Raw genomic sequence first — 26,713 nt, 5'->3', positions numbered from 1 at the left:
GGCCATAAAGTACGTTCCTCTGATTGAGAGCTAAAATATGTGAAAACAAATTAGGAGCCATTGACCCAAAGTTCCATTAGCGGACCCCAGCATTCTTGCTTACCAGTCATTACCACAAACACACTTAAGAAACAGTGTTTGTGTGTGTGTGTGTGTGTGTGTGTGTGTGTGTGTGTGTGTGTGTGTGTGTGTGTGTGTGTGTGTGTGTGTGTGTGTGTGTGTGTGTGTGTGTGTGTGTGTGTGTGTGTGTGTGTGTGTGTCATACAGTTTATAAACCATCTGTTTATTTTCTGTCTTTCGACATGTATGATAATAAAAGATGTCATTAAAATGTACAGCACTAAGTCACACAGCCAAAGTTAATTGATGTCAAAAGGCTAAATCCAAAGTCTAATCGCTGAACCATAAGTAACCATGGCAACACTAGCTGGACAGAAAAACACTGGTCTGATTCAAAACCTTGTGGGTCGACCCACAAATCTAGGGAACTGTCACTGAGCCTTCCAGTAGCAGGACAGGGCTACACAGAGAGTATATATACTGCGGAAGTAGTTATAACAGCATTTTAAAGTACTTGGGAGTTCACTAAATGAAGGAAGAGTTGCTCTGATTTAATCCTTGGGTTTTATGCCTTGCTAATAATCATAATGGTAACAGATTAAGCATGTAACGTCTAAATTCTTATAAATTATTTTACAAAAAAACATTTTAGAGTATGAAAGTGAATTAAGAGGCCAAGAACAATCATTAAAACTAAAACAATTCAGCATCACTTTAAAGCAATAAATAATCTTAAAAAAGATTTTGTCATAGTTTACTCATCCTCATGCCATTCCAAACCTGTATGTCTACTGAGGAACACAAGCAAAGATATCCTGAAGAATCACTAGGGACTGGGCTGTCAAGGTCTAAAATTGACAAAAACTACCATAAAAGCACAAAATGAAGTGAAGTTTACATCACAGGTAAAGATTAACTAACTAATTCAGTCACGATCTGCTCAAAACATTTCAATAAGCTGAGCGGCAAAGTACTAAACATCAACATCTGCACACAGAAATACAAGCAAATGCTCATGTAGATTTATTTAAGGCCTCAATATAGTTCTATGAAGTACTTTAATGGCAGTATTGTGGTTTTTAGTCATATACCATTCAAAAGTTTTTGGGTTGGTAAGATTTCGTAAATTTGTATTATTTATTGATTTATTTATTTATTTTAAAGCTGATTCTTAGGCTCACTAAAGCTGCATTAATTTGAACTCCAATAAAACATTCATATTCTATGTTAATACACTTATTGGAATATAGCTCATGGATAAATTAAAGCATAGTTTATTTCTGTAATAGGAAAGCTGAATTTCCAGCAGTCATTTTTCCAGTCTTCAGCATCATATGATGATCATTCAGAAATAATTCTAATAAGATGATTTGAGAGACATTTCTTATTATTATCACAGTTGAAAACAGTTGTGCTGCTCAATTTTTGTGGAAGCCATGATAAATATTGGTTCTTTGATGAATATAAAGTCCAAAAGAATAGTATTTACTTGAAATATAATTTTCAATGTATAATAACAATATAAGTCAATGTTAAGTCTTTATATAGTCAAAAATTACTTTTTTTTTATTTGATGCATCCTTGCTAAAAAATTAAAATAAAAAAAATAAAAAATAAAATAAAAATCTTACCAGTAGTAAATATATGTATATTTATACTTTTAAAAGCTTTTCCATTCAGCTTTAATTGTATGGATGAAGACCACTGACATTGTGCTCCACAGAGAAAATAAATCGTAATAGGTTTGCAATGGTATGTGGGAAAGTGTTAAACAACTTTCAGAATTTTGGGGTTAACTATTCATTTAAGTGCACAAAATTCCTTGATCTTTAAATGGTGTTCCTGGCACAAAAGAGTGTTTTGCACAAAATGAGGATGGCAAACTTCAGTTTGGCGCTTTCATGTGTATTCAAGTTTTACTTTAGTAAGGCAACACCTGAATTATGGTGGAATCAGACAGCTCCTGTAGGCTATTAGTTCCAGATGGAACTCTCCTTTTTGCATAACAGGCAATAGATAAAGAGACAGCACTCCTGAGACTCCTTCTCCTGTTCTGAGAGATGAAGTAATGCAGGGCGACATGTCAACTGTTAAGTAAGGCTGCTATAATCATTTCAGCTTAAAGCACAGCAGAATCCTTCCAAAAGGATTTTTTTCCTTTAATTCCATTTTTTCCCAGTCCAATACAATCCCAATTAAATGTCAAGACACTGATGCAAAACTATTTTTTTCAAAGAGGTATGGCTGAAAAAGATGATGATGACGTGACAGGTGGCAGGTGCTCAATTTATGAGCTTTAAAACACGTTTGAGCCCTCACTGACATGTATCTGATTCTCTGTCTTTACCTTTTAGTTACCCCCATCTGAAATCCGTTAATAGCCCTGTCCCATATTTCATATTTAGGTCATTACGTGAATAAATGACAAAGGTTGTTAACAGAAAGTCACTAATACAATAAAAGTGTGACTTGTATCAAACGCAGACTTTAAGGTTGAACTTCACTCACCACCAGTACAGAAGTGCGCACCACCTCGGAGACGCTCTGCCGTAACTCAGCGGCGGTGCCCGGCTTATTCAGACCGCGCGTGAACTTGCGTGTCTCGGGCTGAGCCGAAGAGGCCATCGCACCTTGCTTGTGTTTCAAAGCTGAATTCTATGATTACATGTCTATAGACAAAAATGTACGCAGTCCTGCGAGGAAGTCCTCAGTTGGGACCTGTTCTCAACAAACAAGATGCAGCGACGCATTCCCAGTCACTACAGTAAACAACACCACGGAGTGGGTCATCGGTCCTCTACCAAACTACACACTTCGGATTGTTTTCGCAGCGTCGGATGGAAACAAGAGTGGTAACGCGTTCCTTGTTACAACAGTGAGCCACGGTTCCCCGGAGTCCCGCGTCGCTCCGCGCCAGTGTCGCACCGCTGTTCGTGTCAGTGCGTGCTGAAGCTCCCGCGCGAACAGCAACGCCTTCCCTCGGAAACTCAGCGGAGCCAAGGAGCTAAACTGCTTCCATGTAAAAGCATATGTCATATTGAACTGATGTGTGTGTTAGTATTTATTCAGTTGAAACGCTATAAAACTTATTATGCAATTTAAGACATCACGAAAAGGCAAGTTCTGTTAAACAGCAGAGCAACAGGGAAATACTGGACAATAGGTTCTATAAAGCCAGGCTACTATGAAATACAACGTATTTTTAATTAACCATATTATAGGTTAACTGTTTACAATACGTTACCTGTTATTTACCTTCGAGGAATAGATTCAAATACTATATTTAAATATGAACTTACATTATAGTCTTAACTGTACAGTCATTATAGTATACAGTCATAAAGATGTATCCATAATCTCCGGATTCAATTATGAAAACACACAATGCAGTACAACGTGTATTAACAGGCTTCATAAAAGGTGCACCAGTTATTCCACATATAAATCCTAAATTTCAATTTTACCTAAGAGTGGTGGTAAAAAAAGGTTTAAATTAGTGCTGTCAAACGATTAATCGCATCCAATATAAGTTTTTGTTTACATAATATGTTTGTGTGCTGTGTATATTCATTAAGTATATATAAACACACACACATGCATGTATATATTTCAGAAAACAATATATCGTGTATATTAATTATATTTAGATTTATCAATTACATGAATATAAATATATACGTGTAAATATATGTAAATATTTAAAAAAATATATGTGTATTTATATATAAATAATAAATATACACAGCACACACACATATTATGTAAACAAAAACTTTTATTTTGGATGTGATTAATCGCGATTAATCATTTGACAGCAGTGCAGTAGCCTAGTTTAAATAAAAAATGCATGCACCAATTCTAATGGGTCAAGGTTAAAAAAAAAAAATGTTTTAGCGCGCCGACTAGTGGTGAAACTCTCATATTGCAACTCCAAGTGTTTGATGACAGTGAGATTTTCATGATTTTCATCATGATAAACAGAGACTGTGCAAATGCAAAGCATAATTTAATTTAAATCTGCAAATAACGATACACTTTTACAGTCTGCACCTTCTTATACAAATCACAATTTTCAAAATGTCTCAGCAAGGGGTAATAAAATGATTGACCACGACACTACGATTACAAAGATTGTGTTAACAGGAGAATAACATCATACAAACATTCATCCACGCATACATGCACAAGCAAGCACATATTTGTGCATAAACACACATAGGGATGCAGCTGAAAGTATCTTGTGCCAGTTCAGGTAAGGATAGTATGGGACTCATATGATTATAATAACAGCGTCTGATTCATTATCATTGACATGCCAGAGCAGTTTAGTAACATAAGAAGGTTTGATTTCAGACCAGAGCTGCTTGCTTCATGTCATTGTGCATAGCAAAAAAAAAGCCACTCTTGTGTGCTGTGCTTTAAAAAAAGACTATTCTCAGGTTTCTATCCGATTATTCGATCCTTTGCCCTTTGTTGACTTTTTGTTCATCAAATGATTGGAACAGGTAAGTGTATACAAAGATGCACATCCCTATAGGAATAGTTACAAGCATGCAGCACAAAAACCTTTCACACGACTAGAGACAAGACACAGGAACAAACACACAGAGAACTGATCTTGTGTGCTTAGGCACACTCACTTACACATAGAAAAATAAGTAAATAACAAGTAGGTCCAAAGCATCATTAGACAGTTAAACAGGATCCAGAACAGTGCAGCTTTGTCTTGCATCTCTGGGTAAAGCTTGTCTGATGCTGATATACCTAGTGCCACCACAGTGAAATGTTTTGAATTGCTGTTTCTGTAGTCTGTTGGCTTCTTTCAGACCTCAGAAAGAGAAGCCTGCTGTTATTTTGCACAGACAACAGCACTTACAATAGCCGAACACAGAACTTCAGTTATATTGTCTCATAAATCTCATAGCTGCTGAAACCATGCATGGCAAAATATTAGAGAATGTAAACATATTCAGCAGGTCTGCATGGGGAAAAAATGAAAGCTTTGTAACCTTACAAATGTAAATAAGTGTTAATTTCCACATATTCTGACCGACGAGTTTTCATGATTTTTATATTTTATAGAGGTTACACTCACAAAGAGAAATGAAGTATTTTAGAGATGAGCATAACTAAGAATTAATATTAACATTAATTGATTTCTTTCCAGGTCTAGTAATCAAAATTCTCTGACATTTTCCATGACCTTGGGAATGTGATGCTTAAGTACACATTTACACTGGTTTAATATTAGGGACCATTTTAAATGGACAAAATAATTTTGATTTATAAATTCAAGCAAAAAAGTGCAACCAAAAAGTGGCTTCATTAAAAAGAAACATACAAAAACATTAAACTAAAAGATGGCTGCATAGCTCTTTTCAATGTAAAGACTCTTACTGTGCTTACAACTGGGGTTCAATTTAAGACATTTATATGGTCCAGTCCACACTTGTCTCCACAAACTTTAGACTTTGTAGAGCTGTAGAGTTTGATTTGAAATTTGTTTTCAAGAGCAAAGTGAGGTTTATGTTCAAAAGTCACAGTCATTGGGATCTGAGAAGCGAGATCCTCCCCGACTACCTAGATTCACGGCAGAGGCTGATTTAGGTCTGCTGGTACCGGCCTGATTCTGACCGGGCCCTCCATGACGATTGTTGTTGTTGACTTCAGCATCCAGTGTATCTGTGGTGATAACCCAGCTGGCAGGACGCCACTTCTTCAGAGCGTAAGGTGTCTTCACTCGCTTCTTGATTTTATCTCCCGATCCCTCGGTCATGTCACAGGCAGACTTGCCATCTGTGGGTAAACCAAGAGATTACAACATAAACGTGATTTCAAAATGTAAAACAATGGGCCTTGTTCATGAAACATGAGAAGAATGTATTTATGTGTAAATTGTTCCAAAACAAAATCTTTTTTCAAACAATTTACAGAGCAATTCATTTTGCAGTAACACTTTGTTTTAAGGTGTTCTTGTTACACGTTACATGTACTTACTATTATAATAACAATAAATTATGCATAATTACACACTAGTACACCCTAACCATATAGTAAGTGCATGTAGTAAATTAATATTACTCTGTACTTAAATGCATAACTGCACTGTAACAATGACGCCATTTAACTACACATAAAACTAATCAACTAAATATAAAAACTACTATTTAATGTAACTTTAGATCATGTTATCATATGTTAATTAGCAATAATTAAATATTAAAGAATTATTATCCACTGTTACAGGAAGCTCTAAAATAGACAAAAATAAAGTTTGGAAACCTTTGTAGAAATTAACAGAAGAAATAGATAAGCTACATAAAATATAAGCAGTGTCTTAAAGGTCCAGAAATGTCACAATTCTTCAACTCAATTGATTTTTGTTGCACAAATTCTATTATCTTAGTTTGCCACGTGAAAGTAAAGCTATTTTCTGTGAATGTGCAAGACTTCAAATTCAGTCACCACTGTGCATAAATAACTAGAAGAATAACAAAGTGAGATAAAACTAGTGGTGCAATGGTTTAAAAAGGTCAAATGCACTACAAACCAGCTTGTTTATAATTATGACAATACAAGATAATATGATAAAAAAAAAATACTAATATAAAGTAGACTTAGGAGCTACAAAATAACTGGATAACTGGATATATGAATAGCTCCAGTTATTCCACATACCCCTTGAAACAAAAACTCTTTGGTTCTGCAAAGAAAGAACATATTTTGCATTCACAAGGACACATTTAGTTTGAAAGCATTGATACTCACCTAGTAATGGCAGTGTGGTGATGGACAGATCTAGTGAGTTGGGTCTCTCAGGTCTGCGCACGCGGTTCTGTCTGAGCAGGGCCTCTCCTTGTGTCTGAGCTTGGGGTTGTGCCTGTGGAGGAACCACGGTTGGGGCAGGACACGGGCCGGGCAGCGCAACAGAATCCACGGTAGAAGCTGATGAAGCATCTCCTGTTGGACCAACATTCTCACTGTTCTCTCCTCCCTCTCCTCCACCCTCAGTGTCTCCCTCACCCTCTCCCTCGCCATTGTTGTTATTGCTGTTGTTGTTGTTCGCATTGTCAGGATGTGCCTCTCTTCTCAGAAGAGGCTCTTGCTCGTCAGGGCTAGTGTTCAAGAGGCCAAAGGTCAAGTCCTCTGAACTCATGGCGCCCTTCCAACGGACATCAGTGGCACTGGCTGCACTTCCTGCTGACTCAGGTGCTGCTCCGTTCGCATATTTACTCACTGCTGCTGCCGCAGCATCGTTGTTGGCAACGGTAACTGGCCTGGCCTCATGTGCCGCTCTGACCGCACTGGCTTTAGCCACACCCATTTCAACTTTCTTAAGATTTGACTTTCCAAGCTTCCCAAACTTCATCCGCAGTGATGAAGATGACAAGGCGGGTGTTTTCCCAGAAGGCTTAGCATGGAGACTTAGGCTACTTGGCCTCTTAGGAACGTTCTGCTGCTTAGGTAAGATGGTTATAGGGGTGTCAGTTAGCCGACCAGAACCCTGTGACCCTGAAACCTCAGAAGCCATCTTCATGAGGGGGTAGAACGGGCCACGTGAGGTCGATGTTTCCGGAGAGCAGAACTGCTTCTGCGAATGCTCCATCAGGCTCTCGTCAGAGCTCTCTCTCAAGTTCCTCTGGACTTCACTTGGGTCCAGTTTAGGTATCTCCAGGTCTTCCTGGGTCAGCTGAGCACAGGGAGGGATACTGTTGCCCACTGGTGGAGGCTGTGTGGCATTGCAGGAATCTGAGACAGGAGTAGGGGAGGAGCTTTCTGTCCCGGACTGTCGTGATTGGGCCTGCTGCCACTCATAGTTGATGCAGTTCCTGTTCTTCTCTACAGGGTTAGACCCTCCCACCGATGGTGGGTCCATTGAGGTGTCATTGTGGAGGGGTTTATCAGTGCCCTCGTGGTCTTCAGTGTTTGTAGATGAGTGTTCATGGAAAGAACCCACCTTAGGCATCTGTCTTCCAGCAGAGAAGTTCCTAGAAAAGTTAAGTTGAAATAACAATCACTTACTGTAAGATAAAGGCCTACATAGACTTATGCACACCGCAAATGACAACAATAGACCATGATTTGTGAAAGTTTGTGCTAATTAGTTATTAAGTATCAGGAGTTCTACAGACTTTATCTGGGACTAACTAGGGGTGTGCATTGTGCAATATTAATGAATAATTACCTGCATGTGGCTGAATTAATTGTTTCAATGCATTGTTGAAGTTGGATTATGTAGCAAGTACTGGTTATTTACTGCTTGTGGTCATACAGTACAGTAATGAGGTTGTTCAATCAGTGATTGCTGATTATCTACAGTTGTACAGTGAATGGTAAGTAATCACTGGTTACTGATTACCTTAAGTTGTATATGTTATTTATTACCTGTGGTTGTACAATAATTACTGGTTACTGATTACCTGTAGTTGTATTTGTTATTTATTACCTGTGGTTGTACAATAATTACTGGTTACTGATTACCTGTAGTTGTATTTGTTATTTATTACCTGTGGTTGTACAATAATTACTGGTTACTGATTACCTGTAGTTGTATTTGTTATTTATTACCTGTGGTTGTACAATAATTACTGGTTATTGATTACCTGTAGTTGTATTTGTTATTTATTACCTGTGGTTGTACAATAAATACTGGTTATTGATTACCTGTAGTTGTATTTGTTATTTATTACCTGTGGTTGTACAATAATTACTGGTTATTGATTACATGTAGTTGTATTTGTTATTTATTACCTGTGGTTGTACAATAATTACTGGTTATTGATTACCCGTAGTTGTATTTGTTATTTATTACCTGTGGTTGTACAATAATTACTGGTTATTGATTACTCGTAGTTGTATTTGTTATTTATTACCTGTGGTTGTACAATAATTACTGGTTATTGATAACCTGTAGTTGTATTTGTTATATATTACCTGTGGTTGTACAATAATTACTGGTTATTGATTACATGTAGTCGTATTTGTTATTTATTACCTGTGGTTGTACAATAATTAGTGGTTATTGATTACCTGTAGTCGTATTTGTTATTTATTACCTGTGGTTTTACAATAAGTACTGGTTATTGATTACCTGTAGTCGTATTTGTTATTTATTACCTGTGGTTGTACAATAATTACTGGTTATTGATTACCTGTAGTCGTATTTGTTATTTATTACCTGTGGTTGTACAATAAGTACTGGTTATTGATTACCTGTAGTCGTATTTGTTATTTATTACCTGTGGTTTTACAATAAGTACTGGTTATTGATTACCTGTAGTCGTATTTGTTATTTATTACCTGTGGTTGTACAATAATTACTGGTTATTGATTAACTGTAGTCGTATTTGTTATTTATTACCTGTGGTTGTACAATAATTACTGGTTATTGGTTACCTGTAGTCATATTTGTTATTTATTACCTGTGGTTGTACAATAATTACTGGTTACTGATTACCTGTAATTGTATTTGTTATTTATTACCTGTGGTTGTACAATAATTACTGGTAATTGATTACCTGTGGTTGTACAGTAGGTGGTCAGTAATTATTGGTTATTGATTACCTGTGATTGTATGGTAAATATTGGTTATTGATTACCTGTGGTTGTACGGTAAGTGGGCAATAATTATTGTTTTTTGATTACCTGTGAATATATGGTAAATATTGGTTATTCCTGTGGTTGTACAGTGAGTGGTCAGTAATTATTGGTTATTGGTTATCTGTGCTTATACAGTTAGTGGTCAATAATTATTGTTTTTTGATTACCTGTGACTGTATGGTAAACACTGTTTATTGATTACCTGTGGTTAAACAGTGCAGTACTGGGGTTGAGAGCAGGACTGACTGATTTTTCCCTGTCCCAGATAAGGACCAGTTCAGAAAGTCTCTCCTCTGCACACTGAGCCGTCAGTCGGGCTTCAGCATCCTGATCCCAGCAGTCTTCCATTGTCTCTTTCAAAGAGTGCACTGTCTGCAGATATACACAGGCACATACATCAACATCAACAAATCTATTTTAGTCCACTGAGAGCTGATAAGTTGCATTAGAGTGTGTTCACATCTTAATTTCTTACCAGGTTATTCTCTTTCCAGGCCTCTGGGAATTTGGGTCTTTCTTTTTCTCGGGACACAAATGCCTGCATGTCTTCTATGGTAGGGTGATTACCCACCTCTGCCTGAAATGCCATCTGAAAAGCTGGAACTGTCTCACCTAGTGCAAGAGAAGATTTTTACTGAGTACAAACAGCAGCTGTGAAATGGAAAGATTTTCATGTGTACATGTGTGTGTGGTACCTGGGAAGAGGTCCGCACACCGCATGAAGGTCTCCCAGTAAAGCAGACCCAGTGCATAAACATCCACTTGTTTCAGTGCTGACTCACAATCTCTTAGATTGACTGCACCTTCTAACACTTCTGGAGCCATGTATCGCACTGTACCCACCTATTGAGTGAGATAAAGGGGTAAAACATATGATTAGTCTGAGGTATTATTGTCCAAAACACTGGTCTGCTTTAGATTTTGTTGGGTTAGATCAGACTGGACCATGCTAAATTGCTGTTTGCTGACCTCACTGATGGCACTGTTGTCCTCTTCTCCGTGCCCAGGCGGTCTCTTTCCCGTCAGAATCATGGAAAGTCCAAAATCACTGATCACACATGAGCCATCTGTCTTCACCAGCACATTCCTACTGTTCAGATCCCGGTGGGACACGGCCGGTTTATACACATCTAACAATGAGAACAAGAGAGGGAAGGAAAAGAGAGATTGAAAGAGGGGGATGAGAGATGAGAGAAGGAGAGAAAAATTACACAAGAGTGAATCATAATATCATTACCACTAGAGAGCACTAGGACCCACTTGTGTCTCCAGAAATAACCTATGTAACAGGGATTTTTATCAATGTGAGTGGTCAAGTTAGGCACAAGTGCTTAAAACACTTAAAAAATATTTTGAGTGGCTTATGTTTGTTTCCTCTGTTTTACAAAAGCCACTTAAATATATAATTTAAAAAATGACAATTTTATTAAATGTTTATTTTATCATTTAATTTTTCATGTGTTTTATCAGTAAATAATTGAATTTATTTACTGATTACTAATATAGGTAATATAGGTCATTAAACTTCTGAAATGAATATCTGTTTGAAAACCAATATTGGTTTGCAAGTGGCCCATCCGAACAGATTTTAGAACCACACGGTTATATAATAATGCTGTGTATGAGAACATATATGAGTGTGTTTGAAGTTTGGCCAGTTTCTGAGAGTTAAAAAAGGATCTGTTATTATATATCAGGATGACTGCACTGAAGATGAAGACTCTTTAGTCTCTCTTTCTGTCACAGTCTTTATGCCTTTCTTTTTCATGCATTTTTTTTTTATTAAATAAAATCTGAACACTTTTAGAGCCTTTCACACTGAAACAAAGACAAAGAGAAACTAAAAAAAGCACTGTGAATTACGCCCCAACGCTACCTTCCTGCTTTCTCAGACTGAAGCTATAAATAAAGCACATACACCCACTCACACATCCATGCTCCATGCTTAAAATATAAAAGTGTTTTTTAAATAGTTGACAACTTTGTTCTGTTTTAGAGCTTGACAGCCTGAGATCCAAGTAAAAAAAAAATGGTAGAAAGCTCCTATGCTCGCGCAGGCTGTATTTAATTGATCAAAAATAGAGTAAAAACAATAAAATTGTGAAAAATTAATACAATTGAAAATAACTGCTCTCTATATTGATATATTATAAATATTATTTATACGTGTCATTTTTAGCAACCATTGCTCTAGTAATCTAGTTGTGCTGTCTAATATTTTTTTATAAACTGCTATTTTTTCTGGATTGTTTGATGAATTAAATGTTTTTAAAAATAGAAATGTAACATTATAAATGTCTTTACTTTTGCATTTGACCAATGTAATGTGTGCTTGCTGCATTATAATATTAATATCTTTCCCCAAAAATTCTTACTGGCCCTAAACCTTTGAATAGTAGTGTACTGTATATCATAATTGTATGAAAAAGAGTGGCCACTATAGTCATCAGAATTCATCTTTTGTATTTAACAGAACTCGGCATTGGAACAACAACTGTCTGAAATCTGAATTTATTTGTTATTTTGTGTCTCACCCCCTCTCTGTATCTCTGTGTGCAGGTACGCCAACCCTCTGGTGACAGACAGAGCCAAACGACAACAGCTCAGCCAGTCCACAGTCCGCCCGCACAGATACGTGCACAGAGAGCCCTGGGAAAAACAGAGGGAGTACTCTATTCAGAGGAAATCATCTGCAAAGTACAGGAAGGAACGCTCAGGAAAAACGGGACGGGGGGTGGGGGGGGGGGGGGGGTGAGAGGAGGGGAAGAGGAGGGAGAAGCGAGGGAGGATGAGATTTAACCACAGAGCAAAAAAGAAAAGCGGTGCTGTATCTCAAAATTACAGGAGTAGCACAATTAATGCACTCCTGCCATACCTCAGGGATGCCTCTTGTCACTGTGGCAACCTGGCTTGAGGTTAGCCCACAGGAAGTACAGGCTGAAAGCCCACGGTTATGAATAATTGAAAACTTCTCAGCTCAGTCAATAATCTCTCTTCCTCCATAATATCAAGAGAGTGTGTTGTGGGCGTGAGTATGTGGCGAGAGGTAAAATGAGGATATTCTGCTAAACTGTAACCTTTTCCTTGTTCCAGAGGATGAAAAAGGCAAAAATGAAGGAAGAGAATAAGCGGGTTTCAGATATCGCATTACACTTGCAGGATGCTGTTACCACAAGATCAAACATGACATCAGATCCCTCGGGTCTCTAAATATAACCACAAAATAAATGCGTGCGCTGGCACTTTTGGAGCAGTGTTGTTGAGAAGGAATGTGAGAGAGAAAAAAAACTGAAACAGACTGAGAAATGGCTGGGAGGAAAAGAATAAGCAATCTGGAATTAGATTAGAGTTTGCACTTCCTCAGTGTTCTTGCGATACTCACATGCGGGTAAAACTCCAGCAAGAGGAGAGACTCTGTCCGGCCTTCTGTACCGACACGTTCCTCGCTCTCTAAGAAGCGTGCTACATTCTCATGATCCAAGAGGAGGCGATAAATCATACGCTCATTAGTAAACTGCTGCCGGTTAGCAGAAACAAAAACTTTCACTGCCAAAGATCGGTCCTCCAGTGAACCGCGATATACTGTTCCATACCGGCCCCGGCCAATCAGCTATGAGGAAAAGAAAGAAATATTGCACTGTTCAAATCCTTGGAGTCAGTGAGATTTTCTGCTCTCCAAAGCTGCATTTACATGATCAGAAGTACTGTTAAACATTATAAAATATGATTACAATTTAAAAGAACTGTTTCCTATTTTAATAGGTTTTAAAGTGTAATTTATTCCTGTGATGATCCTCCAGAAATCATTTTAATATGCTGATTTCTGGCTGAAGAAACATTTCTTATCATCTCTGTTGAAAATAGCTGTGCTGTTTAATGTTTTTGTAAAAATAATGCATTTTTTCAGGATTATATGATGAATATAATGTTAAAATAGAATTATTTTGTGAATTGTCATTACAAATGCCATTACTTTCACTTTAATATTTACAACAGGACTATGGGTCTTCAGCAGATATATATATATTTTTTTATACATTATATATTATAATATGAAATTATATATTATTTTATTATAGTATCACTGCGCTATGTGATTTTTAAACAAATCAAACATTTTACCATTTTTTTTACACAGCTTATGTTACTTCATCAATACTCACATTTTCTGTAGGGGTTTATTTACACTATTTTATTTGCTTAAATGAGGCGGAAAAAAGAATCAGGCTGTGATTGGTCACCTCCAGCAGTACTAGGTTGTCTAAATCCAGAGAAGGTGGGGAAAGCACAGTCTCCAGAATATCCAAGGTATGCAGAGAGTGTTTACCACGTCCTGAAATACACATAGGTATATAAATCCTCATGCACATAGGTAATTTCATTGGCAGGATCGAATCACACATGAAAAGCATCATAACATCACTATAGCAATGCACCTCTTAGAATGCGGTAGCCGAAAAAAAGCAGAATGACGAGGACAGCAACCATGAACACAGTTGCTAATGCTGCAACTATGGCTTCCTCTCTATAAAGATGGCGGGAATCTTGAAGGATTAAAAGACCAAACGTTAGATCATGGATCAGGTAATGAACTAGGATTTACAAATATTCATTATAATAATAAATATTAATAATGCAATTACAAATAATTAAAATAATTTTACCCATCTGTCATTTTTATCTACTGTTAGTGCAAACACATCTTTCACTCAAAAACTAATTTGTTTTTCGTTTGCTGAACACTCGCTGTATGTCTATGAACCACACACTCACGTAGAGGCTGTAGGGTGGTGGGGGAAGGAGGTGGGAAGTCCTCAGTAAAGTTCAGGTTGCACATGTCTTTTTTGCAGCAGCAGAATCGAAGCGTTCCATTCTTGGCCATTGATGGTGGGCTGGTCACCGTGCAGCGGTCATAGCACTCCTGGTGTTTACCTGTCCAGCAACCTGTTTTAAATGGAGTAAATCAAGGTGAGACTGACTGTAAAGTGATTTGTGTGTGAATGCGTGGAATGTATTTACATACCTTGCTTCTCCAGCAGAATTTCATTGTTCTTTTTCACCCAGAGTCCAAAGCAGTGAACTCCATGATCACAGCGAATGGTGGAGTTCTCAAGAAAGACACGCGCCTCTCCATGTGGCTTTTCAGTGAACGCACACTCCCTCTGCTCACTCTGTGCAGCTAAAAAGTCAGAGGTAGATATTCCAAAATATAAGTACTGTAAATATTCTAAAATATATATTTTTCATAATTTTCTAATATAACATAAAAAAATGAGAAGAAGATCTGATTAGATGAGTCTTGTTCAAAGCCGGTGTATTCAGAAAATGAAATTACCTCTCTCTCATATAAATATATATATATAGGCCTAAATGTATACTGTATATGATCATCTTCTTAATGGCAGTTTGTTGCATTAATATAAATTTTACAGTACAAGCCTATAAAACAAAAGTTACAAAAGTGATTTAGTCAAGAGCAATGAGAGATTTTCTCTCTTTTGTTGTTTGATTAACATGAATGTCAGAGAGCAGGAATATTAGACTGCTGTCACTTTAAGAGCTGCCCTGATCCAGTATATTGTCACATGTGTTTTCTTTTTCAGCTGTTTACTCTCACTTAAGACCTAGATTACTGGGTTTATGAGGATACTTGCAAAGATGGGAATTTTGACACATACAAGTATGTGTATTTATCTGTTCAAGCCCTATAAAGTGGCAAAAATGACATTTAAAAAAAAAATAACATTTCCCTGCTGAAAAAAAACTATAGAACCTATCACAGAATTTGTAATGGTTTTACTGGCTTTAGTGGATATTGTACTGGTTTTAATGAAAACTGTAATGGTGACTCTTGGTCTCTACTGGTAATTGGTCGCCTTCTATAATGATGGCTTGTTAAAACCACTAAATCCTAATGTAATATGTCCCAAAACACACTACAGGAAACCATTTTTTTAAAATGGTTTTAATGGTTAAAAGATGATGGTTTGTAATCTTTGTAATGGTATCTATAGTGGAAACCATTAGAATTTTTGTGATTGTTTCTATTGTTTTTTTCAGCAGGGTTCTACATAAGGTCTATGAAGACCTGTCTTACTACATGATGGATTCTGTCTGGGTCTAAAGGGGGGTTATTATGATATCTTAACAGGTGCTCAGTACAATCTAGCAAGTAGCAGAGAATTAAAAACTGGGTATGGATGTGACTGGTGTTCTTCTGTGGCCAGTTGTTTTGAGAAAGCCATATCTTAGTCAGACAGGCTTTGTGAGAAGCAAACTTATGCGGGTGATGCATGATGATTGTTTTTCTTAAGGGCTGCAGTTTAAAAGACACTATCAGTGAGGAATGCAGATGACAAGTATCCTGGAAAGGAGCTCAGCTTTGGGAGATTATGTCCAAGGTCATCCTTAGCTATGATGTCCATAAAGGCATGTCTCTCTCCCCTCCCACTCTCTTCTCTGCTCATGGTCTGCTTGTGGAGGAGGATGTGAATGTTTTCTGATAGCAACACAACTGAGCAGTTACCCAGGGGGCTTTATTCTACTAAACCTACACACTAACCCTGAGAGTGCGTGCATAGACACACACAAACACATCACATGTACATGCACACACTCTGGAAATATATAAACACGTTTTTCAGGTATTATTAATTTATGTTCACACTAAATACATACATATACTGTAGTAAGTTTAAATTAAAAAAGTTTTAATTTTACTGTTCTGAAAGTCAATGGCCATATATTGTCCACAAATATTGAGTTATAATATTGAGTAATTATATTGAGTAATTTCAACTATGAGTAATTTATTATATATATATATAATAAAAACAACAATGCTGAAATACATTTTTAAGTGGGTGTGATTGAATTTTTATTGATTTTATATATATTTTCACATTCTCTTTTATTTGAATTTGAGCATAGTGGAGTGAAACCTCTTTGTCACAGGACCGATTAATTAAGAAACCCAGTATTGCTCAAAACTTATTTTTGACAAAATGTGTAGTGTTTCTGACATAATTTACTCACACTCATGTTCTGCCAAACTTATATGAATTTCTTTCTTCTGTGAAACATAAGAGACAGTTTTTTGGTTCCCATTATATGGACAAAAAAATACAATGGAAGTCAATGAGAAACTGTTGGGTTACCAACATTCATCTTTTCTGTTCGCAGTAGAAGAAAGTCATAAACACTCAGAATAAAAGGAACAAAAACTGTCACTAGGGTGGTACCTTCTCACGGGTAGATGTTTTATTTGTATGATTATATTGCTATATTGGGAGTTAGGACATGTGGATTTATTTCTGGGAAATTTTGGATGGATTTTGGTATGCTATCCTACTCTTCTACAGCTGGGTGGATGATAGGAAACTATTGAGGAAACCATATTTAAGTAATTGTTTCCCTTTTCTCCTTACAATGGCACAACCGGGACATTTAGGTGATTTTAATTTTTGAAGAAGTCTGAGAAGATGTGCATCTCCTTTGGCTCCTGAAGTTAAGAACATACTGCAGTTACATGGGATTCTTCGACTCAGATATCGCCCAAGGGAGAAGAGAGCTGGGAGAAACTATATTCGTTCAATATGTACAATTGTTGGAAATCGCCCTACTTCTTGTGGAACTGCTGTGGATATTAAAAGACAGTCAACTGGACAAAGAAAATTTTTATCTGACTGTTGTTATCAATCTAAGAATTTAATTCATATCAAGATAAACCAACACAAGTCAATACCATCTATTCCTGGTTTTCTCCTTTCTAATGTGCGTTCTTTACATCACAAATGTGACGAGCTGCACAGTGTAGCACTGAATAATAACTCAGCAGTTGTCGCCGTTTCAGAGTCTTGGCTAAATGATGGTATCCCAGATTCAACTGTAATTTTTCCTGGATATACAATACATCTCACAGTATTAGGATAGTTGTCTCAGATATATTGAATATAACTATCAGCAGGCTGCAATTGTCATACTTCGTGGTACAAATAAGTACAATTCTGAAACCATCTGCAGCAGACATGGTCTGAAACAAATTGTGGCTGGAGCAACAAGGAAGGCTAGTCATCTAGACTGTAGACTCCATATTTACCAATATTTCCTCCATGTATCGGATACCTGAGTATTTGCCTCCTGTTGGCTCTTCTGACCATCAGACTATCTTGATAAATGCAGGAAACTGGCCCACCAAGCCTATTAAACATATGTTTTGCAGAAAAATGTACCCCTGAGACAATCAGGGATCTGGGCCTCCTTATGAACACTACAGATTTTTCTCACATTCATGAAGCTATGGATCCTGAGGCTAAGGTTGGTTCCTTTACTTCCACTATTATATCTATCTTGGATAATACAGTTCCATTAAAAAAAGTCTCTATCACAAACACAGATAAGCCTTGGAGGACTGTTTAAATTAAAGATCTGATAAAAGATAAGCAGTGTGCTTTTTGTTCTGGCGACAAAACCTCTTATAGGAAGTTTAAATCAATTCATTGCCAAAAAAATCACAAAGAAACAATATTTCCAGTACGAGGTGGAGGTACTGCAATGCTCTAAGCCAAAACAATGGTTTAAGTCAGTGAAGAATTTAATGGGGATGGAAGGAGATAAGATTGACTTGGTGTCTCAGGATCAAAACATATGCAATGTGAGTGTGACACTCTGGCTAGGCACTTTGCTTCTGTGGGGAATTATGCGAGTCATATTTCTTTGTATGAGGAAGAATTTACCTGCAAATTGCCAAATTGTAGTGTACCTCCTCTGAGTATTGGACAAGTTATTATTAGACTCCGTAAAGTGAATGCAGCCAAGTGCAAGTGAAATTCCTCCTTGGGTGCTAAAGACCTTTCATGAAGAGTTGGCACCGGTGTTATGTGACATCTTCAATACATGCATCCAGAATAAAATTTTTCCACAACAATGGAAGGAGGCTATAGTCAAAGCTGTTCCTAAAAAAGCAAAGCCTAGTTTTCCAGCAGATTATCGCCAGATCTCACTACTCAGCGGTGTTGGAAAAGTGTTTGAAGGAATCCTCAGAGATGCCATTCTGGAGGATACAGTTACTAAGATCGAACCATCACAACCATGGCTTTATGAAGAACAGATCAACTGACACTGCCTTGATTGAAATTCTGCAGCACTGGAATGAAGCACTTAACTTAACAGGATATACACGCTGTTTTCATTGATTTCACTCGAGCTTTTGACACAATTGAACATTGTCAACTGCTACATTCCTAAGGTGACTTGCATGTTAGACGACCCCCTTTGGCTTATTGTAAGGAGCTATCTGAGTAACAGAGAGCAGAGGGTGAAGTGGGGCTCATGTGTGTCTAACTCCTTTCCAGTTCCAGCTGGTGGTCCTCAAGGGGAACTTCTATCCCCTCTGCTTTTTGTCATATGTATAAATAGCCTGGATTCATATTTGCTTCTTTCGGTAATACCTATGAAAATGCTGATGATCTAACAATCACAGAGTTTGTAATGGGATCTTTACCTGGACTCACTCAGAAGGCCTTTGACTCTGTGGTGGAATGGTGATAGGAAATTTACATTGGCAACGAATGGAGTTAAGACTGTGGACATGGTAATTAGTGCCAGGAGAGAGGACAACATTCCCTCCCTCCCTCACCTTTAAATTGCTTGGAGTTCAAATATCCTCTGACTTGTCATGGGATGCCCACATTAAGTACATGATTTCGAAGGTGCGTCTAAGAATATATTATCTTTGCACTGCAAAAAAAGCGGGTCTTACTTGTGATGATTTAGTGCAAGTATATGGTAGTTCAGTATGGGGTGGTCTACCGAAAGGTCTCTCTGAGGAGTTAAAGAGGATTCAAAAGCGATGCTGTCGAATAGGCATACATAGCCAACATACGTACTCTTACTAAAATACTCAAAGACAATTCATTACCGTTGCATTTTTTCCTGCCTATGGCTCCAACCCCTACTTATTCTCTTTGACGGCACAAGATATTTGTTGTACCCAGGAGCCAAACTAAACGTCATGAACTCTCCTTTACTCCATTGCTTTAAATTTGTTGTATGGATAACTTACAGGTCCTTGATTAGGATGCCTTTTCTGTGAATCTGTTTTAGTCATATATACTATTTTTTAGTTTTAGTTTATTTTTTATTTTATTATTAAGCTAAAATTTATTTATTTTATATTAAGTAATGATTGTCTTGGGAGTATTTGTATGTTTGACACATTTCAGTTTTGTGCTGCAATATCTTATCATATCAAACATTAAACTTAACTAAAGGTGCAAGTATGTAACATTTAAATACCTGTATATACATTTTAGGTACTAATACAGTATTTACCTTTAAGGTATTTGTATGCACCCTTTAGGGGTAAATAGGATACAACATTGTACCCTCTGAAAGGGTACCACAATGGTAGATTTTGTACCTTTTTTCTCTGAGTGTACAGGTTTGGAATGACATCCATGGGAGTCTAACTGTTGGAAAAATATCTTGAAATATCCTGCAGTGTAACAACACTGTCATGTGGTGTGAAATGCACTCTAAAAAATGCTGGGTTGTTTCAACCCAACTTTTGGGTCAAAAATTTAATGTAAAAATGTATCCCAAAAGCTGGGATAGTTGATATTTGACTCAAAGTTGGGTTGAAACAACCCAGCATTTTTAGACTAAAGAAACTGATAAGAGTACTCTATTAAAGCACTTTTCTAATTGTATTATTGTATTGTATACAACTCTATTATGATTGTGATTTGTCTAATTCAGTTTCCATCATACAATCAGCCGATGGTGGTTTCCGACACTGGCTGACATATCAACCTAATGAGCATTCAGCCAATGGGAAGCTCTGACACAGGTTGACATATCGAGATAATGAATGTGGTCTGTTCATCCATCTCTGTATTCAAGTGACAAGCACGCTGGGGAGGAAGAGTTTGCGTATAATGTGTATCCACAAAGATTCTGACAGGGTGAGTAGAGAAAAATTAAGACACTATCCAGCATACAGAAAAAAGTAAGAAAGGAACAGTGAGAAAAAAAAAAGTATGTATATTATATATATATATATATATATATATATATATATATATATATATATATATATATATATATATATATATATATATATATATACAGTACAGACCAAAAGTTTAGAAACATTACTATTTTTAATGTTTTTGAAAGAAGTTTCTTCTGCTCATCGAGCCTGCATTTATTTGATAAAAAATACAGAAAAAACAGTAATATTGTGAAATATTATTACAACTTAAAATAATAGTTTTCTATGTGAATATACTTTAAAAAAATAATTTATTCCTGTGATGCAAAGCTGAATTTTCAGCATCATTACTCCAGCCTTCAGTGTCACATGTAACATCCAGTCTATCACATGATCATTTAGAAATCATTCTAATATTCTGATTTATTATGAGTGTTGGCAACAGTCCTGCTGTCTAATATATTTGATGAATAAAAGGTTAAAAAGAACTGCATTTATTCAAAATAAAAAAACATTTCTAATAATATATTTTCTAATAATATATTTTCTTTACTATCACTTTTTATCAATTTAACACATCCTTGCTGAATAAAAGTATTGATTTTATTTAAAAAAAAATAAAGAAAAAAAATAACTGACCCCAAATTACTGACCAGTAGTGTATATTGTTATTACAAAATATTTATATTTTAAAAACATAGCTTCTTTTTCTTTTCTTTTTTTTTTATTCATCAAAGTATCCTAAAAAAGTATCACATGTTTTGAAAAAATGTTAAGCAGCAGAACTGTTTCCAACTTTGATAATGAATCATCATATTAGAATGATTTCTAAAGAATCATGTGATAATGATCCTAAAAATTCAGCTTTGCATCACAGAAATAAATGATAATTTAAAGTATAATAAATGTAAAAACAATTATTTTAAATTGTAATAATATATCACAATATTAAAAAAAATTCTGTATTTTTGATCAAATAAATGCAGGCTTGATGAGCAGAAGAAACTTCTTTCAAAAACATTAAAAATAGTAATGTTTCCAAACTTTTGGTCTGTACTGTATATATATATATATATTATGACTTAAAAACATTTCATTGTCGCATTAAATTAAATACAAGAACTCTTGCTTTCCTGTAGCTGAGCTCCATGCCAGCATTGTACTGCCTCCTCACCAAAAGCTGCAAAATATTATTAAATTATAACTCGGGCAACCTGATACCCCTGCAATCCAGTTTATGAAGCACTTCAGTAGCATAACTGCAAACAAAATCCAACTCAGTGAAGTGGATAATTCATGGGTCTCCACTTCTTACAGCACTACAAAGCACAGCAATGTGCTCACGACCTACATACTGATTCACATCTAATGCTTCCAGCCAAGAAACCCTCCCTTCCCTTTCCTCCAATCTGTCCATCCAGCCATCCTTTCACCCAGCTGCTCTGCCTAACCGTTTGAGTACACTAAAATACTTACAAGATAAGAAATATTTATGTGCGTGAGAGAGAAAGTGTGAGTCAGAGGTGAACAGGAGTCATTCACCATTGTCCTGTAAGAATGCATCCTGTATGAAATGAGCAAATGTTTTATCCCCTTAAGCAAAAGTTCACTCAAAAATTAAAGTGTCGTGAATACTTACTCATTCAAATTCAAAAATGAAAAATGACACCATAAAATCAGTACTTATAACTCCTGTGCTATAATACAAATGGGTGACACTTTATTTTTCAGTGCCCTTGTTAAACGTACCTACTATAGTAATTAGTAAAACAAATGATGCATGCTAATTAATTATTAATTAATATTAATCACTACTTATTTTTGCACTGTAAAAAAAAAAATCTGTGACATTTACGGTAAAATACTGGTAAACCAACATATTGAATACTAATATCTGTTTTGAACCAAGGTAATGCACTGATAACCATCAAAAACTGGTGGTGATCAGAAAGTCACGTGACGAACCAAAGCTCATCACAAACAGCTTTTCTACGAGCTGAGGAGGGCAATACTTATATATAGAAATTGCACAGTGTCATTCACACAAACACTAAACCCCATCATGGTGACACACGACACTGAAATAATGCATTAAACATTAATTTAACAACATTAGCTATAAGATTAAACCCTAATGTACACAACTGATAAGAACAAAACTAATTAAAAAAAAACAACATCACATATGAAGTGTCATGCAGGGAATTCTGAGAGTGTCAATTTATGGTCTGTCACTGTAAATTATACTGTGACTTTTTCTTTTTCACTTCCAAAAAACATATTTTTAACAGTATTTTACTGTAAAATTACATTAACTATAATCACATTTATTCACCGAAAAAAGTGCATTCAATTTTCCCCGAAACAGTTCCGAAATTAAATGTCCAGCGAGTTGCACTAAAAGGTTAATGTTCGTGACCTACACTAAACCTAACCATTTGTTAGGTAAAAACAAACATGATATTATAAAAATAAAAATGCATTTGCTGAAACAACCATGGTATTTAAGATCTTCTGCATGTCTTTGAGCACTTTTATTGTGACTCGTGTTTCACAAGAATTGTATCTGAATGCAAACCAAGCAAGTTTATTTACTACAGGAAAGCCATAAATACGGAGCTGGTTATGTGATGCAAACACCAAAATTTATTAGTTTACAAATCATGCACTAAGTTAAATGTAGCATATTGTGCAACTGCCAGAGAACTGCACAAAAACATTTAACAGTTCAAATGGTTAATTTTAGCTTTTAGAATTTATTTAGAAGCTATAGAATTTAATATCTGCCATATTCAATTATCAACCATACCTTACAAATAATTGGCTTAGCAATATCAGACAGAATTTTAATTTTTATATTTCATTTTTAATACCCTATCACTTTGTTCCTCATGCAAATTTATGGTATGAGATTTGAAGATTCGGAATATAGTGCACAAATCATATGGACTACACTGAAAATCCTTTTTTGGAGAGCTTTGCGTTTACTTCATGCTGAGGCTGAGATCTGAGTCCACTTACAAATCCAAGAACAGAATGGATATAAAAAGGAATTGTATTCTTTTTCCACTAGGTTCACTTTTGGCTCCACTTAACATACAGACAAGCCAATAATCTGTTTGACTGATCATCCACTTTCCAATACAGAACTCTGATATTCCGCAAAAGATTTCCCCATTTCATGAAAAAAGAAAAGCACATGAATTATGAGCAAACTTTAAAACATACCGAACCCCTTTCCCTTACATTGTGCATTCTAAAAAGCAAATCTCTCTGTGTTTATCTTTACAATTTCAATCAGTCCAATTTCAAGGCAAGGAACAGAATGAAAAGGAGCTGTCTTTCACTGCTGGGTCTGCTTAACATACAAAAAGACTTATAATTTGTTTGACTGATCAATTTTTCAAATCAAAACTTTTACATTCTTTTAAAGAACACTTATTTCACAGAAAATAAATAAAAAATAACATGCAGTTGGAATGAGATGAGAGTAGAGAGTAAATGATGTCAAATTGTTCATTCTGGACTGAAATCTTCCTTTAAATCTTGGTATGTATGTAAACAAAGCACAGATAAACCACTCTTATAAACATACTACAGAGAGTACAGAACAAATCAGAACTACACAATTGAAATGACATTGTCTTAGTGCTTCTCAACTCACAACCAAATACACAACCTTCCCTACCCAAACATGACACTTACTATCCTGCTGGGGATTTATAATTTCTAATGTATGGTGTTTAAAAACGCATGCATTCACAAAACAACATGATAAACCAAGACAATTCCACACTATGGAATGCAGTGAATAAGAGGGTGTTTTCACAGTAACTTTGTTTCAGGGGGAATTTTAAGATTTTATACATTTGTCATGACTTTTCCAGGTCTAAAACTTTCAAATATTATATAAGTTTTCACAGGTAAATTATGTATTATTTTACATTCTGTTTGCATATTTTTTTATGATTTTTTATATTATAGTAATCAAAAATTATAACATTAACTTACAGAACTTTGGGATATTTGTATTCAGTTTTATTATATTATCAATGTAGACATGTATTAAATAAAGGAGTAACTGAATATTATATTTGAAACTATATAACTAATAATCAAGCTACAATTGTGTCACTGTAGCAAAAATAAAATTGTTCTCCATACTGGTTGTAAAAACACTTTGAGTGAGTTTGATACTGCTCTACAACCAATAACAACACTACTTTAATAGCACCATAGTAAATACAAATCTGAGGCTGGCGTGAATCTGGACATAAGCAAGCTTATAACGTTCTTGAGTGGTGTACTGTCCTCAGATACGTGTCCGAGCAGATATTTGGCTCTGTTTCCAGTCCGCATGGTCAGACTGCGGGGTTAGCTGTGGAGAAGGCCAATCTGCAAGCCATAATGTGCCTATTTAAGCATCAAACCGCAAGATGAGATATTTAAGTTTCATGCTTGTCTTAACAGCTAATCAGTGTTTAGCCTTTATTCTCCTCACATGAACCATGAGCAGGGTCAGCTCTTATCTTATCTGTGTGATGCTCAGTAGCTCTGCAGCTCAGCTCAGTGCCAGAAAGAGCACACACACATACATAAAAGACTATATTTATATATATATATTTAAATGGGCATATAAACACAGATACAAAGGCACAACTGTTTATATATATATATATATATATATATATATATATATATATATATATATATATATATATATATACACATCCACACAGACGAGGACACAAAAAGTGTAGATCTCTTGAATCACACACACACGTACTCGCTTTGCTACTTATCCACAAGTACACAAACACACACTCAGGAAATTAAGAGTTCCTGACGGATGTGGGTGGCAGTATATTCACCACAAAACTGTCAGGACACAAACACACTCAGCGTACAATTAAGACAAGGAGGTATATGGAAACTAGGGTGTGGAACAGCAATTTTACTGTAATTCTATGATATTTACTGCCGTTCTTTCTATTGCTACTATTGGTTAACTATTACTTACCGGCCACAGGACCCAGAAGAACCACCAATGCAATCAGTCCAACGTGAAGAATTGTTATTCGGCCTTCAACTGCCATGTTCTTTTCTTTTCTCCTCCTCTTCAAAGACAATAATTTCTGATTTATTCTCGGTTACTTGTGCAGCTGTCTAAGCTGAATATTTGTGCTTTGGAGAGTCCAGCATCACATTTTTTTTAAACAGCATCAAAAGAAATTTGTTCCTTTCAGAATGCCAATGAAATAGAAAATAAAATAAAACTATCTTAAAGATCTTGCATTAAACCCTTGCATTGCTTTTTTTCTCTCCAGCAGGAAGCATCAAATCTAACCAGCTGAAGACTGTTTAATCTGTCTACTGAGAGTCTGTGTCTGTGGTAACAAACCAAATGAACGAATTACATCAAACTTTGTTTCACCCTTTGTTCCAAAGCAGGCGCCCCATACATTTGCCTAATCCGAGTTTAGCGCAGTTATATGGGACATCCCGAGACTGCAAGTCTCCTCGATGGAAACACACAGTTTGTGGTACAGGGTAACATCCGTTTCGTGACTCCCGACTATTAAAACGTCCATTTGTCGTCATACTCCTCGCGTTCGTTATCTTTTGATCTTCGTTTCAGGATTTCTCTCTGTTTCCATGATTCACTGAGCTGGGAAACTGTACGTTTTGCGTTTTCGTCCGTACTCCTAACAAGGTGAGCAGCAACAGCAGACGACCAGGAAGCAGCAGACCAGACAGCGACTGGAAACGCCTCGTCTTCAGATTGTCTCCGGGATCCGATTGTTCAATGTGGGGGCCGATTCATAAGAGAAAAGAGGCGAGGCGCCCTCATGCGGCAGACTGAGAGAATGACACCATATGAAGACAGGCAAATATGGCTGACATTTAACATTCAGAAAATAATTGTTTTAAAATGACTTAGATAAACCAGTTTACATATATAATATAATATAGTATAATTTACATTTACATTACATTTAGTCATTTAGCAGACGCTTTTATCCAAAACGACTTATAAATGAGGACGATAGAAGCAATCAA

The 26,713-nt window shown here is 36.1% G+C and overlaps 2 protein-coding genes across 2 annotated transcripts in view; both read right to left on the bottom strand.

Annotated features, from left to right (window-relative positions):
- LOC132161423 (dedicator of cytokinesis protein 9-like) overlaps nt 1-3,006 on the bottom strand; it is a 115,264-nt gene extending 112,258 nt beyond the window's left edge. Inside the window, exon 1 of the mRNA XM_059571451.1 lies at nt 2,569-3,006. Within this exon, the coding sequence (XP_059427434.1) occupies nt 2,569-2,685 (117 nt within the window). The 5' untranslated portion in view covers nt 2,686-3,006. The remainder of the gene's footprint in view (nt 1-2,568) is intronic.
- A 1,922-nt stretch (nt 3,007-4,928) lies between these two features.
- LOC132161421 (bone morphogenetic protein receptor type-2-like) lies at nt 4,929-26,551 on the bottom strand. The gene is made up of 13 exons (XM_059571449.1): nt 25,674-26,551; nt 14,684-14,839; nt 14,434-14,604; nt 14,097-14,204; nt 13,902-13,993; nt 13,043-13,270; nt 12,195-12,309; nt 10,630-10,790; nt 10,356-10,503; nt 10,136-10,272; nt 9,863-10,032; nt 6,829-8,048; nt 4,929-5,856 (listed from the first exon to the last, which is right to left on the bottom strand). The coding sequence occupies exons 1-13, from the start codon at nt 25,747-25,749 to the stop codon at nt 5,591-5,593; spliced, it is 3,048 nt and encodes a 1,015-aa protein (XP_059427432.1). The 5' UTR covers nt 25,750-26,551; the 3' UTR covers nt 4,929-5,590.
- Nucleotides 26,552-26,713: the final 162 nt, after the last annotated feature.

The sequence above is a fragment of the Carassius carassius genome, chromosome 17 (genome assembly GCF_963082965.1).
Source record: "Carassius carassius chromosome 17, fCarCar2.1, whole genome shotgun sequence".
Lineage (NCBI taxonomy): Eukaryota > Metazoa > Chordata > Actinopteri > Cypriniformes > Cyprinidae > Carassius > Carassius carassius.
Note: the sequence above shows the minus strand (reverse complement) of the source record. Positions and strands in the feature narration are given on the sequence as shown.

Excerpts from the sequence above, each read along its gene's own strand:
- LOC132161421 (XM_059571449.1), bottom strand. The coding sequence starts at position 25,749 with ATGGCAGTTGAAGGCCGAATAACAATTCTTCACGTTGGACTGATTGCA. Across the intron at positions 14,840-25,673 it reads TCTTCTGGGTCCTGTGGCCG|CTGCACAGAGTGAGCAGAGG; the intron begins GTAAGTAATAGT and ends CTGACTTTTTAG. Across the intron at positions 10,504-10,629 it reads ACAACAGTGCCATCAGTGAG|GTGGGTACAGTGCGATACAT; the intron begins GTCAGCAAACAG and ends CTCACTCAATAG.